The 17,816-nt window shown below is 44.7% G+C and overlaps 1 protein-coding gene across 2 annotated transcripts; it reads right to left on the reverse strand.

Moving 5' to 3' along the window:
- Positions 1-1,995: 1,995 nt before the first annotated feature.
- Positions 1,996-16,411, reverse strand: LOC118085919 (procathepsin L-like). Of its 2 annotated transcripts, none has more exons than XM_035117014.2 (8): positions 16,028-16,411; positions 14,734-14,868; positions 13,378-13,500; positions 7,542-7,700; positions 4,834-5,055; positions 2,813-2,972; positions 2,363-2,480; positions 1,996-2,233 (listed from the first exon to the last, which is right to left on the reverse strand). In XM_035117014.2, exons 1-8 carry the CDS (start codon positions 16,178-16,180, stop codon positions 2,140-2,142), a joined length of 1,164 nt encoding a protein of 387 aa, XP_034972905.2. In that variant the 5' UTR covers positions 16,181-16,411; the 3' UTR covers positions 1,996-2,139. The 2 variants fall into 2 exon arrangements, with proteins under 2 accessions (XP_034972905.2, XP_060132484.1); XM_060276501.1 differs by lacking the exon at positions 16,028-16,411 and adding an exon at positions 15,746-15,882.
- Positions 16,412-17,816: the final 1,405 nt, after the last annotated feature.

Raw genomic sequence — 17,816 nt, forward strand, 5'->3', positions numbered from 1 at the left:
CTTAAGTTGCGCCCAGGCAGGGCCAGAGACAGTCAATAACGACACCGGGGGTTGAGTTCCATTCAGAGAAAGAGTTTAATTCTTAAATTTAAGAGACTCTTGGTGATCAAGCTTCACGACAAGAGTAAAGAAACACAAATTTGCAAAGCTTCTTATACACTTCTTGGGCTCCTTTCCCCCTCCTCTGTAAATGTGCACACACAAGGGGGTCACAGGTTACAAATCCATATTAGGAAAATCCGTATCCTGTCCTTCTCATAAACACAAGTACATATAAGGAAGATCTGGGTCCGGTCCTGTGCATAAACACATGCTGACTCATGCTACCCCGGTAGCATCCTCACTCAGCCTTGAGTGGGGGCTTGAATTCCTATCTATCTTGCCTGCGTCGGACTGCTAGCATCAGACAAGACAGTCATCCGGCCTTGGTAGCTTAGCAGGGCATTCTGTCTTGCTATTGAATGTTTTTATTACACTTTGGCCCACTTTGGTGCACAGGGAAGCCTTTTAAGAAGCATTTTAGGGATATGGGGGGGCTAAGCCATACAATCAGAATTATACAATGCAAACTATATGATCAGATTTAGCTCAATAACACAATTGGCAAATCTCTCCCTTCATTACAACTTATCGTGCCAGTTTTCCTTGTTTTTTGGTACTATTTTACACAGGAGTCATTCAAACACTACCATAGAGGCCACACCACGGTTACTTTTCTTTCTAAATATTTCTTAAACATGTCCTGTTTTTGAGGAAAGGTCTGTTTTGTGTTTCCTCTCAGCCTATTTCATAGAATCCTAGAGTTGGAAGAGACCACAAGGGCCATCCAGTCCAACCCCCTGCCAAGCAGGAAGCACCATCAAAGCATTCTTGACATATGCCTGTCAAGCCTCTGCTTAAAGACCTCCAAAGAAGGAGACTCCACCACACTCCTTGGTAGCAAATTCCACTGCCAAACAGCTCTTACTGTCAGGAAGTTCTTCCTAATGTTTAGGTGGAATCTTCTTTCTTGAAGTTTGAATCCATTGCTCCGTGTCCGCTTCTCTAGAGCAGCAGAAAACATTTCAGCATATTCTAGTAATTTATTTTGCCATTCTAGTTTTGCCAGAACCCTCTCCCCCTTCCAATTCATTACAATTTACAATCAAGCAGCAGCTGTTGCGTACAAGAAAAATTCTTTTACATTTTATGGTATGTCTCTGCCCAGGATTCCAAGTAAAAATGCTTCTGGTTTTTTTTTAAGAATGCTAATTTTAAAAATAAAATAAAAAAATTATCAGGTTTATTTAAACCATTTCTATACCGGCCCTCATAAAGAAAAAGAAAAGTTTATAGTGGTCTTACAAGAAGATATCACATCCAGAATACATTAGAACGCTAAACTGCCATGTATCAAACCAAATTACTGGGTAACAAGCAAGCAAATTAGTAAACCCAGGTCGATTGAATACATTTTCGCAGCAAGACTCGTAGTCGAGCCTATTTCATGGACAGCACCGGAACAAAGTAAGAAACATTCGCTCAAAGTGCACAAATACGTGGTTAGGTGGTTTTTATTGTTTTGAAAAGAACCAAATACAGTGGTGCCTCGCTAGACGAAATTAATTCGTTCCACAGGTCTTTTCTTATAGCGAAAAATTCGTCTAGCGAATCCCATAGGAATGCATTGAATTTTTTTTTTGCCCATAGGAACGCATTAATTGAATTTCAATGCATTCCTATGGGAAACCGCAATTCGCTAGACAAATTTTTCGTAAAACGCATTCGTCTAGCGAGGCAAGCTCCGCTCGAAAAATCCTTTCGTTAAGCGGAAATTTCGTTAAGCAGGGCATTCGTTAAGCGAGGCACCACTGTACATGGTTAGGTGGTTTTTTATTGTTTTGAAAAGTACCAAATTTGAAAATTTGACATGCAGCCTATGGAGCTTGATTGGAGAACTTGATTTTTTGCTCTGTCTGGAAGCCATGGGGAAAGGAGGAGGAGGAGGGAGGGAGGGAGGGAGGGAGGGAGGGAGGGAGGGAGGAAGGAAGGAAGGAAGGAAGGAAGGAAGGAAGGAAGGAAGGAAGGGGATCAAGAAATGCTGAGGTTTCGCTGTTCTGCACTTCATGGATCCGGAAGACGAGGAAAGACGAGGGCTGGTTAGAAGGGATAGCTTGCCTGCTCTGCTATCCCGCAGCGGTTGACTCCTTTCTGCATCTTCATGTAGCCATGGATACCCCAAGCCAAGCCCCAGCTGAGGGAGGGAAATAGGAATCGGGAGATGGTGAGAGCCTCTTAAGCAGGGGTCAGCAAACTTTTTCAGCAGGGGGCTGGTCCACTGTCCCTCAGACCTTGTGGGGAGCGTCAAGCTCCTCTTTCTCACCTGTTCTTTAGGATCCAGTAGTCAACCAGTCTCTGGCCGCCGCGCCTCTCGAACCCGTAGCCAACGGCCAACATCGCATGGTCTAGATGGTCGCCGCACTGGCAATGATTATAGATTCCTGGCAGAGGAGGAAAAACAGAGAACATTGCTCTGGCACGTTGTGGAACAAGCGTCTATTCCAACCTTTTTCAGCAGGGGGCCGGCCCACCGTCTCTCAGACCATGTGGGGGGCCGGACTATATTTTGGAAAAAAAATAATGAACAAATTACTATGCCCCACAAATAACCCAGAGATGCATTTGAAATACAATGACACATTCTACTCATGTAAAAACACGCTGATTCCCGGACCGTCTGCGGGCTGGATTGAGAAGGTGATTGGGCCAGATCCAGCCCCCCTTCTCCATTGCAGGAACAACAGTCTCATCGTTTCCCAAAAGGGCTGTTTACCGTCATGGTAAAACTGGAAGTCAAAAGTGTTTACTCCAACAGAAACTGGGCCCACAAACGCCACCACTTTTTCCAGGACCTTCTCATTGCCTGGTGGAATCTTTCTATGGCCCTTGCATGTTGCTGCTCTGTCCCATCCGTTGAAACGACAGGTTCCGGTCTGCAAATAAACAACGAAAAAGGCTTAAACTCTTTTTGGGAATTGCTCTCTATCTGAACGGCGCAGGAGAGATAGAGAAAGAATAATGGAATCACAGAGTTGGCACAGAGTTGGGCTAGAGATTTTGGGTATAATGTCCAACTTTCATCTTGGAAAGAGGAAAGGAAATTGATGGTATGCTGTTCATTGAAAGAAAATTATATGAAAATGATGTGTCGTTGGTATCTAACACCAAGTAGAATTGCAAAAATGTACAAAACGAGTTCAAATCTGTGTTGGAAATGCAAAGGGTACTTTTTTACCATATGTACACTGGTAAAAGCTTTCTGGGAAATGATATATAATGAACTAAAGAAAACATTCACGAATACATTTGTTAAAAAACTAGAAGCTTTTTTGTTAGGTACAATAACAGGTGAAGAGATCCCAAAAGAGAATAGAAGACTTTTTATGTATGCAACAATAGCAGCCAGAATGCCCAGAGATGGAAGCGAGGAGAAGTACCAGCAAGAGAAGAATGGAAAACTAAACTGATGGCGGAACTGACGGGGAAGATCAGAAACCAGGAAGATCTAGTATTCTTAAAAGACTGGAATAAATTCTTAATTCACTTAAAAGACCACTGTAAACAGTTAAAATCATTGGCGGGAATGTAATGACACTTGTAATGTGGAATTAACTATACTGTAATAACAATGGATATGTAACAGATCGATAATGGTAAAAGATGTAGCAAATATCATTTTAAATAAGGAACCCGTGGAGGGAGGGAAGGAGCTCCGAAGGTTCAAACGAACCTTTTCTTTCAATGTTTGAAATGGCTAAAGTTAAAAGGTATAAAATTTTGTAAAACCAATACAAATATAGATATTAAAGAATATTTTGCCCAATGTGAGGCTCGAACCCACAGCCCTGGGGCTAAGAGTCTCATGCTCTACTTGCTGAGATAGAAGTTTAAGTGTAGTAAATAAAACCTTTGGCGGAGAGGATAACCAGGCTGAGATGGGCACACCCAGAGCCAAAGGCAGTCCGGAGACAGACCCTCTGTCTTTCTGCTGCTCCAGAGAAGCGGACACGGAGCAATGGATTCAAACTACAAGAAAGAAGATTCCACCTAAACATTAGGAAGAACTTCCTGACAGTAAGAGCTGTTCGGCAGTGGAATTTGCTACCAAGGAGTGTGGTGGAGTCTCCTTCTTTGGAGGTCTTTAAGCAGAGGCTTGGCAGGCATATGTCAAGAATGCTTTGATGGTGTTTCCTGCTTGGCACGGGGTTGGACTGGATGGCCCTTGTGGTCTCTTCCAACTCTATGATTCTATGATTCTATGACCCCCGCTAAGTCCCGAACCTTAGACCAGACCCCCCTTCCATCCTGTGATTGATAGCTGTCAGTCAGCTTTTGAGAGGCAAGAGAGAAAGAGAGCCTGGGCTCAAATTGGATTCCTGTTTCTGTTTCAGTTCGCCTCAACGAGGAAGGCTGGAAAATAATCATACAGTGGAACCTCGGTTTGCGAGCGTCTCGGAAGTCGGACGTTTTGGTTTTCAAACGGTTTTCTGGAAGCTGAACATGCCGTGCGGCTTCCGTTTTGAGTTTCCCTATTGTATTGAGGCTTCTGTTTTCCGTTTTCGGGTTTCAGAAGCCAAACGGTCTTCCGGAACGGGTTACGTTTGGAAACCGAGGTTCCACTGTATACGGTTCAACAGTGAGCATGCAGGTCAGTTTCGTGGGGACGTGGCTTTAGGATAGAAACGAGGAAAACAGGAAGGAAGGGGAGGAGAAAGGAAAGGCGAAAGAAATCTGGTTTCCTTTAACCTTGCGTCCGTGATTACAAAAAGGACAGGCCTTGCCTGTGTTATTGACCTTTGCCTCGTAGGGATAGGTGCACTCAGAGTTGATGCCATTTTGCTGCACGTATTCAAAGGCGTTGCTCGGGAGCCCTCCGTGGCAGCCCTCGTTGCCCCCGTTCCTGGAACAGTCCACGAGGTTTTGTTCGCTCAGAGACACCAGCCTCTTGGTCTTTTTGAAATGCAGCGCTTCCAGAGCTCCCGTGGCACTGAACGCCCAGCAGCTACCACAATGGCCCTGCGGGGAAATAAACCGGAGATGGGTCATTGGGTGTCAAATGCTGTGGTTGAAAATGAAATACCACCATTTGCAGAAGGGGGTGGGGAGGGCAGTATGAATGAATGAATAAATGAATCTTTATTTGCGTCAGCCATCGGCCATAGCAATAAAACAACAATACGATATACAAAAAATAGAAATGAAAAGTAAGTGATATAAAGTACATTTTAGGGCTTTGAATCAATGGTCAAATGGTAGACCTTATTCTGATTGCCCCAGCTAAAAACCTTGCCACCTTCGCTGTCCCCTGCTCCTCTTGATCTGCCCAGAGAAAGGACACTGGGGCAGTGGCTGGGCGACCCGGAATGGGCAATAAAAGAGGGGGGATCATCTCATTCCTCAAGTCTTTATCAAGAGGGCAAGCCAGAAGGGCATGCGCCACTGATTCGGGACTGTCCTCTCCAGAGGAACATTTTTTGTGTGGCATCTGTTGGAATCGTCCCTCAAGTCAAGACATTCAATATTGTGAGAGTCAAAGCACGTCTATATTTTAGAATTGCTAGATTATGCAGATAGGGTCGAAATGGGAAGGTGGAATATAGTCATGCCATGGGCAAAATTTCCTTATTGTGGCCAAGTCGTTCTGACACTCAATATCATTTAGGCGCTGACCGATTAGGCTGTTTGCTTTACTAAAACCCAAAGTGAGTAGCTGTCGTGGGGATATACCACAAGAGTGGAGTTTTTGATAGACAACTTTAGTCCAGGCACTTTTGGGATCTTGCAGCATGAGGGATATTAGACCAGGGGGGATTTGAGTTTGGGCGAAGCCAAGAGTTAAGCGTCCTGCGCCAGATCCGTCATTCTAGCAATGGAAGATTAGCCTCTAGGCGCAATGATGTGTTTGGGACACAGGGTGGGACAGAGAAAATTTGCAGTAATTTCAGTTCTGCCAGAAAGGGAGAGAATGGCAAGACAACAGTCTGTGTATCGCTTGAGAAAAACCAAAGATGGCTCCCAATTTTTCCGGTGCAGAGATCAAAATGGGGAAAGGGAGGAGGAGAACACCGACTTCAAAAAGATGAGCAGGGGACAGCAAAGGTGGCAAGGTTTTTAGCCGGGGCCATTAGAATAAGATCCATTATTTGACTATTGATCCAAACCCCCAAAATGTATTTTATATAATTGACTTTTTTTTAACCTTTATCCTCTGTATGCCGCATTTTGTTTGTTTTATTGCTTTGGCTGGCGGCTGGTGCAAATAAGGATTACATTCATTCATTCAATATGGTGATGGATTGCCAGACAGAATGCAATATATATATATATATATATATATATATATATATATATATTCCTAAGTAAACCTTAGGAAGAAGCAGTGCTTTTTTCCCTTTAAAAAACGTTTAGGGGTACTCTCATTTTGACTCAGGAAAATCACCATTGGGGAAAATGAATACAGTAAACGGACAAAATCAGAAAGATTCACAAAATGTTTAGGGGTGTGCGTACCCCTGCGTACCCCCAGAAAAAAAAGCACTGGGAAGAAGTAATTATTCAGGTCATTTGTTATTCAGAGCTAAAAAAATCCCCCACTGGCTAAGATGATTTAAATGGTTCTAATTTTGGTTCCTCTGCTTTGTTTTTGCTGGGTTGATGTTGGATAAATATTTAGTTGGGGCTGGCAGTTATTTTAATTTGGGTATAACTGTAAACGGTTCGTTGTTGTTGTCGGTTTCTATTCATTTATTGGTTTGTTTTTTGCTTGTATAGGATATTTTGTTTTTTAAAATCTTTGATGCTTTGTTGTGTTTTTATATGTGTTGTAAGCCACCCAGAGTGGCTGGGGAAACCCAGCAAGATGGGAAGGATATAAATAAATCATCATCATCATCATTATTTATTGTTGTTATTTATTTATTTATTTATTATTATTATATTATGAAGTAAGGTGCCTTGTAGGGATTCTAGGCTGTTCAGAGGTGAAGTAGACTTTGCCTGCAAATTTTGTCAAGTTCTGCCAAAAAGATTATATATATATATATATATATATATATATATATATATATATATATACATACATACACAGTCATACCTCAGAAGTCGAACGCCTTGCAAGTCGAATATTTTGGCTGCAGAATGCCACAAACCTGGAAGTGAGTGTTCTGGTTTGCGAAGTTTCTTTGGAACCCGAAAGTCCAACACGGCTTCTGATTGGCGGCAGGAGCTCCCTGTGGCTAATCGGAAGCCGCACCTTGGTTTCCGAACGTTTTGGAAGTCGGACAGACTTCTGGAACGGATTCCGTTCGACTTCCGAGGTACGACTGTAATAGATATATATGCATGCCAATAAAGGGAGGGGGGGAGCTGCAGACATTTCTACTTTTGAAAACCAATCCGTCCAATTTTAGAAACACGCAAATCAATACAATTCTCATCACAGTAGCAAACTGCAAAGCCCCTGACTTGGACACCTGAATCTTCACCTGTGGCCTTCAACCCACCTGGTCTTTCACCGGGGTCACATAACCTTTTGTGCGCCAGTCCACAAAATCGGGAGACTGCCGTTCAGAGAGTTTTCTGAAGATTGCTGCGTTGTCATTGCATTGCCTGGTCTGGTTAAAGCGAAATCCGGTCATCTTCTGCTTGAACTCTTCATCTGTCTGGGGAGGAGACCAAAGTCACCAGTGCAAAGTCATCAGGAATTGCCCCCCCTCCCCACCAAAGAACTCCTCCTGTGTCACGCATCAAGCAATGAGCCAGTTGAGCCCTTAGTGGCATAGCTGCCAAGTCTCCCGTATTCCCCGGGAAACCCCCGTTTTTCCAGCTGTTCCCAGCCGAAAAAACGGATTTTTTTGGTTTTCCCCGGTTTATTCTGGCACGGTGGCCATTTTGGAACTGGGTGGCGCATGCTCCAGAAGGATACTGACAAGCTGGAACATGTCCAGAAGAGGGCAACCAAAATGGTCAAAGGCCTGGAAACGATGCCTTATGAGGAACGGCTTAGGGAGCTGGGTATGTTTAGCCTGGAGAAGAGAAGGTTAAGGGGTGATATGATATCAAATATATAAAAGGATGTCATATAGAGGAGGGAGAAAGATTGTTTTCTGCTGTTCCAGAGAAGCGGACACGGAGCAATGGATTCAAACTACAAGAAAGAAGATTCCACCTAAACATTAGGAAGAACTTCCTGACAGTAAGAGCTGTTCGGCAGTGGAATTTGCTACCAAGGAGTGTGGTGGAGTCTCCTTCTTTGGAGGTCTTTAAGCAGAGGCTTGACAGCCACCTGTCAGGAATGCTTTGATGGTGTTTCCTGCTTGGCAGGGGGTTGGACTGGATGGCCCTTGTGGTCTCTTCCAACTCTATGTTTCTATGATTCTATGCTCAGAAGCGACTTTTGATGCTGCTCTGCCCAGTTCCAAAATGGCTGCAGCGCAACTTCTGGTGCGGCGGCCATTTTGGAACTTGGCACAGCAGCATCAAAAGTCACTTCTGAGCTTGCTCCGCCCAGTTCCAAAATGGCACCAGCGTTACTTCCGGTCTGCTACTTCCGGTCCTGTCCCTTATTTCTTGGGCTGGAACTTGGCAGGTATGCTTAGTGGACATGTTGTCTGGCTGCATTGGAAGTTTCGGGGTGCAATCCTAACCCTCAACCCGCTACAGTGAGCAAGATATGACATGGGCCAGAGACCAGAATGAGGTTTACAGCTCTGCTGAGGAATGGTGGGAAGCTCTCACTTTTCCCGCTCCTGACCAGGATCCTGAAGCTGCCCAGGAAAAGCGGAGCAGTATAGATTTAGAGACTTGGTTTGCAGAGGGACATAGTCTGGAAAACAGCAGCTGGGCAGAGCTGAGTGGGGAATAGCTGGGAGCAGCAGAACAGGAAGAGAGAGAGATAACCAACTCCCCTTCGCTGGGGGGTGTCCATCCTCTCTCTCCAAGGGCAAGGAGAGCTGATAAGGTTGCTACGCAGAAGGATCAGGGGTTGCGAGATCAGGTTGCAAGAAGGGGGAAGTTAGGAGGGAGGCTTAATTGAGTGAGGATACGAGAATTATGGGATATAATATACAATGAACTTTAAAAGATTTTAAAATTCTCCTTCCAACAAACCCCCCCCCCCCGAAGCCTTTCTGTTAGGCAAATACAAAAATTTTACAGAACCATCTTTGTGTATGCGACTATGGCGACTAGAATCCTAATGGCAAAAAAACTGGAAAGGTGACTTAATTCCCACAAAGCTTGACTGGCAGGTGAAGATGATAGAATACTTGGAACTTGCAAAAATGGCTGGGAGAATAAGAGGAAACATAGATCAGAAAGTGAGTAAAGAATGGACAATATTTAAAGAATATATCAAACGGTATTGTGAAAATGCAGATCTCCTGATAGGTTTAGATTGAATCTTGGATATTAAGGAATGCTAGAAACTTAGAAATATCTTCGTGGTATGCAAGAGATATGCAAGGAAGTGTGTATAGGCTAAGAATATGTATAAGTCAAAAGTGTGTGTGAAGTTAGAAGATTTGTTGTTATTGTGTGTGTGTGTGTAGCTGTTATTCATGTACTGTTCTTTTTTTGGTCTTTGCTGTTTTATGTAAACTGTTTTGCAATTATTATTATTTTTTAAAGGGAAGCTTAATTGGAAGCGCCTTCACTCCGAGAACGGCTGCGTTGTTCTTCTGCTGTGGTTATTATGTTGGCGTCAGAAGGGCTATGACGCCAAGACTAGTCAGAAGTGACAGATGGTAAGGCCCAAGGCTAATCCAGTGGCAGGTAGTTCCAAGGGTGGAACTGGTGGTACAGAGGTATACCATGCGCATGACATCTGTATGGTTCTTGCAGTTACACTGATGACTGCAGCACAGTTCATGAATCGGGGGAGGTTGTGGGAGATTCATTCCCCGTGTGCAGTCATGGGTTTGTTGTCTATCACATGACTGTGTATGGGTTCACTTTCCACAGGAATGGGAAGTGACATAGACAGGATGTTTGTCTTACTGTGTTCCTGAAGTGGGACTATTGTGCTACTGAGTTCTGTTACGCGATTGCGCAAAGTGTGCTGATGTCTTCTGGCATCAGTCGCTGTGATGTTGGGGCTGGAGAAAGCTTGTGAAGCTCCCAAACGATCTACCAGCCAGGCATGTGTCTCTGCCAAGGTTCTACTCGTGTGTGGGACATCCTGACATAATAATAATAATAATAATAATAATAATAATAATAATAATAATAATAATTTATACCCTGCCCACTCTGGGCAGCTTCCAACAGAAAAATAAATCACAGTGATCTATTAAACATTAAAAGCCTCCCTAAACAGGGCTGCCTTCAGATGTCTTCTAAAAGTCTGGTGGTTGTTTTTCTCTTTGACATCTAATGGGAGGTCGTTCCACAGGGCAGGCGCCACCACTGAGAAGGCCCTCTGCCTGGTTCCCTGCAACTTGGCTTCTCGCAACGAGGGAACCACCAGAAGGCCCTCGGTGCTGGACCTCAGTGTCCGGGCAGAACGATGGAGGTGGAGACGCTCCTTCAGGTATACTGAACCAAGGCCATTAAACACTCTTAAACTGGTAAGGGACTCTAATTGCTTTGTTCTGCTGATGCTCAGCCAAAGGGGGGGGGGGAAGGAAGTCATTTCTGCGAATCCTGACCACATGGCAGTTCTCCCGCTCAGTCATCAGATTCCCAGCTCAGCTGGAAACACAATTACCTAAGTCCCCAACCAGCAGAAGTCCTGAAAAATGTGTAAAATAAAAAAATTCCTTCAGTAGCACCTTAAAGACCAACTAAGTTTTTATTTTGGTATGAGCTTTCGTGTGCATGCACACTTCTTCAGATACAGTGAAATAGAAGTCCCCAGGCACTTATGTAGAGAAGGGGTGGGGAGGGGGTGGGGATGGGGAGGGGAGGGGGGATCACTCAGAAGGGTGGTGGAAGTGGGTGATTGACTGACTGATAGCTGTTGATGACCGAAAACGACTGCAAATGGTTTTGCATGAAAAAGCAAGGGTTGAGATGGCTGAAGATCGCTTATCATGTATAATGAGATAAGAATCCGATATCTCTGTTCAAACCAGGTCCCTCCATGGTTTTGAGCTTGGTGATAAGTTGCAATTCAGCAACTTCTCTTTCCAGTCTATTTCTGAAATTCTTTTGTAGTAAGACAGCTACTTTGAGATCTTGTATAGAATGTCCTGGGAGATTGAAGTGTTCTCCTACTGGTTTTTCTGTCTTCTGGTTCCTGATGTCAGATTTATGTCCATTTATCCTTTGGCGTAGGGTTTGGCCTGTTTGTCCAATATAGAGAGCTGAAGGGCACTGTTGGCATTTGATGGCATACACAATGTTAGAAGATGAGCAATTAAATAGTCCTGAGATGGTATGTTGGATGTTGTTGGGGCCAGTAATGGTATTGTCTGGGTGTATGTGGCAGCAAAGTTGGCATCTGGGTTTATTGCAGGCTCTGGTACCAGTGTCCATGTTAAGTCTGGTGGTTGTGTTATTGTGCATGCACACGAAAGCTCATACCAAAATAAAAACTTAGTTGGTCTTTAAGGTGCTACTGAAGGAATTTTTTTATTTTACTTCGACCCAGACCAACACGGCTACCTACCTGTAACCTGAAAAATGTGTGTTCATCATAGAATAATAGAGCCAAAAAGTCCAAGACTCTTTCTCCCCAACTCTGAGGTTAAGAGTCTCATGAGCTACTGACTGAGCTATCCCATTGTTCTGGGGGAATTGTTGGAGGAGACCGAGCTGATGGGACCCAAACCCATCCAAATTGGTCACCCGACTTGGCAACCCGGCACAACGAAGCAAGCTAGCAAAATGAATTTCAATAGGGACAAATGTCAGGTTCTGCACAAATGTAAGATGGGGGACACCTGGCTAACTAGCAGGGCGTGTGATAAAGGATCTGGGAGTCTCCGTGGACCACAAGCTCAACATGAGCCAACAGTGTGACGCTCCCAGGACGTTTCCGGGCACAATTCAAAGGGTTGGTGCTGACCTTGAAAGCCCTAAATGGCCTCAAAGGCCCAGAATACCTGAAGGAGCGTCTCCGCCCCGGACACCGGGGTCCCTCTCCTGAGGGCCTTTTGGCGGTTTCCTCCCTGCGAGAAGTGAGGTTGCAGGGAACCAGGCAGAGGGCCTTCTCGGTGGTGGCGCCCGCCCTGTGGAGTGCCCTCCCATCAGATGTCAAGGAAATAAACAAACTATTTGACTTTTAGAAGACATCTGAAGGCAGCCCTGTTTAGGGAAGCTTTAAATGCCTGAAGTTCTTATTTATTCTGTTTTTAGTGTTCTAAAAAGGGTTGATATGATAAGCCATGTTCAAATATATGAAAGGATGTCATATGGAGGAGGGAGAAAGATTGTTTTCTGCTGCTCCAGAGAAGCGGACACGGAGCAATGGATTCAAACTTCAAGAAAGAAGATTCCACCTCAACATTAGGAAGAACTTCCTGACAGTAAGAGCTGTTCGGCAGTGGAATTTGCTACCAAGGAGTGTGGTGGAGTCTCCTTCTTTGGAGGTCTTTAAGCAGAGGCTTGACAGGCATATGTCAAGAATGCTTTGATGGTGTTTCCGGCTTGGCAGGGGGTTGGACTGGATGGCCCTTGTGGTCTCTTCCAACTCTATGATTCTATGATTCTGTTGGGAGTCGCCCAGAGTGGCTGGGGAAACCCAACCAGATGGGAATAATAATAATAATAATAATAATAATAATAATAATAATAATAATAATGCAGGTAAAGGTAAAGGTAAAGGGACCCCTGACCATTAGGTCCAGTCGTGACCGACTCTGGGGTTGCGGCACTCATCTCGCATTATTGGCCGAGGGAGCCGGCGTACAGCTTCCAGGTCATGTGGCCAGCATGACAAAGCCGCTTCTGGCAAACCAGAGCAGCACATGGAAACACCGTTTACCTTTCCGCTGTAGCGGTTCCTATTTATCTACTTGCATTTTGACGTGCTTTCGAACTGCTAGGTTGGCAGGAGCTGGGACCAAGCAATGGGAGCTCACCCCGTCACAGGGATTCGAACCGCCGACCTTCTGATCAGCAAGCCCTAGGCTCAGTCGTTTAACCACAGCGCCACCTGGGTCCCTCAATAATGCAGGAGCAGCAGCAAAAAAAGCTAACTCTATTCTAGGCTGCATCAACAGAAGTCCAGTATCTAGATCAAGGGACGTCATAGTCCCTGAGAGAATGGAGATGTTTAGAAGTCGACTGATTGCAAGCTGGAGCAGACGACAAGCAGAATGTCAGAGTTTGGGCACAGCCAGTTTGGGCCGAGGGAGAATTAGCCGCCCGCAGTTCCCACGATATGAGTTTGCTTACCCAGTCCCCAAAGCGGTTCATTGCCAGCCTGTAGGTGTGTTTTCCCTGGGCGGCCTCGCGGTTGTGCTGTTCGATCTTTTCCAGGTTGCTCTCCCACAAACTTCTGCGGTGACCCTCTTCACCCTGACGAGAAGCCAAAATTGTTAAGGCCGTGCATCATATACGACTTAGTAAAGCAAACATTAGTAAAGTCTAATTTGTCAGCGCCTAAATGATATCGAGCGTCTGAACAACCTGGCCACAATAAGGAACTTTTGCCCATGTTTTGACTATTTTTCACCTTCCCATTTTGACTCTCCGGCACCCTATCTGCATAACCGAGCAATTCTAAAATATAGACGTGTTTTTACCCTCGCAAGATTGAATGTCTTGCCCTCAGTTGGACTTGAAGGCGATTCCAACAGATTCCACACGAAAAATGCTTATGTCCCTGTGGAGATGGCAGTCCCAAATTGGTGGCGCATGCCCTTCTCGCTCGAGGAATGAGATGATCCCCCCTTTTTTGTTGTCCATTCCGGGTCACCCAGCCACTGCCCCAGTGTCCTTTCTCTGGGCAGATCAAGAGGAGCAGGTGACAGCAAAGGTGGCAAGGTTTTTAGCTGGGGCAATCAGAATAAGATCCACTATTTGACTGCTGATTCAAAACCCTAAAATGTATTTTATATAATTAACTTTTTATTTCTATTCTTTGTATATTGTATTGTTGTTTTATTGCTATGGCCAACGCAAATAAAGATTCATTCATTCATTCATTCTCGGCCGCCTTGTGGCAGTGAGTTCCACTGGCTAACCCGTCATGAAAACGACCAGTTCCTTCCCCCGAAATTTGGCGCACGGAGTCTTAACGAGAACATGGCTGACGCAAATAAAGATTCATTCAGTCATTCATTCATTCATCCACCCCCCGGTTTGAAAGCCACCACCACAAGGCCACTGGAACTGAGCGCCGGGAAATGGCCAGGATTTGGCTGTGCTGCGATGCAGTAGGCCTGGAGAAGAGAGTGCCTCTGAGCATGCACAGGTGTTTTTTGCGACCTCCAGCCCGCCTTGCGTTAGAAGGCAGGAGAGTTCCCTTTGAGCTCCCCTTTCTGGCTACTGCAAGGGGCATCTTTCTGCCTAGGGGCTGTGCTCCCTATAGATCCCAGAGGGATCGCTTTGTTGAAGTCAGCGGGTCTTTTGGGGCTCTGGAGGCTTCCCCCCTAAATGGGCCTCGACCTCAGCAGGCAAGGCAATTTCAAATCTGGCGCAAATACTTAGTTACCCGAATTTGATACCCAAAATGGTACTCTGTACATGCTCAGGGGAACACGGTTCAGGTTGCATAAGTTGCGACGCAGAAGTAGGGAGCAAACTCACCTTGGCGTATACTTTGGAATGGGTGTTGCACCAGAGATTCCAGGCATTGTCGAGGGCAGGATCCTGCGCTGCGACGAGGGGTGTCAGGAAGACCAGCCCGGTCAGAGCCGCCACTGACAGATGAAGCATCTTTACCTAGGGGACCAAAGCATCGTCTCTCAATGTTTGCTTTTCCCCAGTAGGAGCCATTCATCTAGTTATTTGCAGTGAGAAAAGTCAAAAGCCAAAAGCCAGTTTGCCTCCTCTAGAATCATCCCCGTCAATTTCATTTATTTTGCAAATGGGCCGCTGGAATTTCTTACGGCAAGGAGTTCCACAGTTGGCTTGTGCATTTAAGGAGAAGGAATTCTTCTTCCACTCCCTTACCTAACAATTTCCATTCATAGCATGCGGACCACACACTTTCTCTAAAAAGACTGGGGCGATATTCATTTTGCCTCTTTTCAACCCCCTCTTTTGAAACAGCCGATTCTGAATAATGGGATTCTGACTAATGGCCGCAGAATTGGGTTCGTCGTTTCAAATGCCCACGTCAAAAGTCAGCATAGCCCCCACTCTCCTGCTTAAAGGGTTGTTTCTGAGTGAATGAAAACAAAATCCACCACTTGGGATACAAATGCTAATATTTAATATGAAGTTTTTGCCAAACGCACTCCGGAGACAGTCTGATAGCAACAGGGTGAGAGTCTTTTCTTTGTGTGTGTGTGTGGGGGATCATTTCAATTTTAACCTCATCCCAGATAACCTCCCCCCCCCCCTTGAATCAATGCACCATGTCCTTTGTTTACCAGTATCTGCTTGTTTGCTTCTTAGTTGGTCAATAAAAATATCATGTGGTAGGGAGTTCCGCAGGAGGAGGGGCTTAAATTTCAGGAGGCAACTCCTTCCGCCTCTTTTCAAACCCATATTTTGAAATAGCTGATTCTGAATAATTAAATCGGAACGCCTCCGTCCAGAACTCAGCTCCTCGTTTCAAATGCCGACATCAAAAGTCAGGGTCGCCCCAATTCACCTGCTTAAAGGGTTGTGTCTGAGTGAACAGAACCGAAATTTACCACTTCGGATATCTGAAGAAATGCTAATGTTGGAAGATTAAGTCTTTGCCAAATGCACACCCAGGGAGAGTCTGACATCAAAAGGGTGAGAATCTTTTAACATTATTATTATTATTATTATTATTATTATTATTATTATTATTATTATTATTATTATCCCAGATACCCCACCAGTATTTTTTCTTCGTGTTCCCAAACTCTCTCCAGTATGGCTTTCAGTTTCCAAGCATGCAACATACCTCTCTTCCCGCCAAAAGTGTCTTGGGGTCTTGTCCGCCTGTCCTTGTCTCACTTCTCTCTGTAGTAAGAAGCATCGCTGGTCCTCTTTTTGTAGGTGAGACTCCACTGAACACCTTTCCTGGCAACAATTCCTTGCGACATTCTTGCCTCATTGATTTTGCAGAAGTCCAGAAAACCCGTGACTGTGAGTGCCGGGATCTGGTTTAACCTTTCCCAATTCTCAGATTGCACAACTTTTCTAAAGAAACGTTTTTTGGGGGGCGGAGCAGAAATCAGTTCAATTGTTTCCATTGCTGTTATTTGCAAAATATTCGTTCAGCCTTTATTGGCATTGTTTAGACCAGGCATCCCCTTCATGGATCAATGCCTTGTTGTGGCGAAGGGGCTTGAATAACTCAGAGAAGCTATGAGCTATGCCATGCAGGGTGAAAGAGGAGAGCGCAAAATATGGTCTGAAGCTCAACATCAAAAAAACCAAGATCATGGCCACTGGTCCCATCACCTCCTGGCAAATAGAAGGGGAAGAAATGGAGGCAGTGAGAGATTTTACTTTCTTGGGCTCCTTGATCACTGCAGATGGTGACAGCAGTCACGAAATTAAAAGACGCCTGCTTCTTGGGAGAAAAGCAATGACAAACCTAGACAGCATCTTAAAAAGCAGTGTGATCCTGTCATCTGGGGTATTAGCCACCCCTCCCAATTTGGTGTCGTCTGGACAAGACTTTCACTGCTACGGACTGTTATCTAAACTGGGAAGGAAAATTGACATTTTTGACGGAAGTGTACTGGGGCAAGGAGTTTTTGCAACGCTTCTAGAACACAGCCAAAGTTGTCGTAGGCAGATCGATCTCTCTGCTATCCTTCTGTCTCACAAGGTTGTGTTTATTGTTGTTTCCCAATTGGATAATTGGACAACATTCTACAACCGTGTCCGCTTCTCTGGAGCAGCAGAAGACAACCTTTCTCCCTCCTCTATATGACATCCTTTTATATATTTGAACATGGCTATCGATTGATTGGAATCAATTGATTCCAATCGATTGGAATCCAATTGATTGGAAAGCTTTAAATTGGAAAACTAAGTAAATAATAATAATAATAATAATAATAATAATAATAATAATAATTAATAAAAAAAAATCAGGATGTCCGTATCTGAGGTGGAGCCACAGGAAACAGGTCGTGAAGGCACTTGAGCCCCATGTTGGTTATATTTCTGTGGATTAATGCAAGAATCCTAAACTTTGGAACAATAGCAAACACGCAGCCTGTGCAACTCTCTCAGCAGAGGAGGAACATTTTCCCCCAGGAACTTGTTCATGAGAGGAGTTTGATCGTTGCATTCTGCATCCTGTACGCTAGCTGGATTTAGTGGATTTATAAATCTGCCTGATGTGAGACTGCGCACGCAGTGAAAGGAGGGCTGCATAGAAGAGGCACATAAAACGAATGCATAAAGAGGAAGCAACTTTCTACCCAGCCATAGTAGGATAGTGTTTCCCGCTCTGACTGGCAGCATCTTTTTAGGGCAGAGAAGAAGCACCTGCTACTTGATCCCTCTTTTCGCTGGCGATGTCAGAGATTGAAGCAATGACTCCTAAAGGACATGTGCTGGAAGCGGCGTAGTCTTTCGCATAAGCGCCGCCGGGGTGCATAAGATCCACCCAGCGGAACATTTTAACATATGTGGTGGGAATGCAAATGCATTAAAAAAATATTGGGAAATGATATACAATGAATTGGAAAAAATAGTTTTAAATGAATTTTGTCAAACACCCTGAGGCCTTT

This window comes from Zootoca vivipara, chromosome 6, assembly GCF_963506605.1.
Source record: "Zootoca vivipara chromosome 6, rZooViv1.1, whole genome shotgun sequence".
Classification (NCBI taxonomy): Eukaryota; Metazoa; Chordata; class Lepidosauria; order Squamata; family Lacertidae; genus Zootoca; species Zootoca vivipara.

Coding starts and splice junctions, on each gene's coding strand:
- LOC118085919 (XM_035117014.2), bottom strand. CDS start 16,180: ATGAGGCAAGAATGTCGCAAGGAATTGTTGCCAGGAAAGGTGTTCAGT. Junction 14,869..16,027: donor CACTTTTGGCGGGAAGAGAG/GTATGTTGCATG, acceptor TTGGTCCCCTAG/GTAAAGATGCTTCATCTGTC. Junction 2,973..4,833: donor CCTATCCCTACGAGGCAAAG/GTCAATAACACA, acceptor GTTTATTTGCAG/ACCGGAACCTGTCGTTTCAA.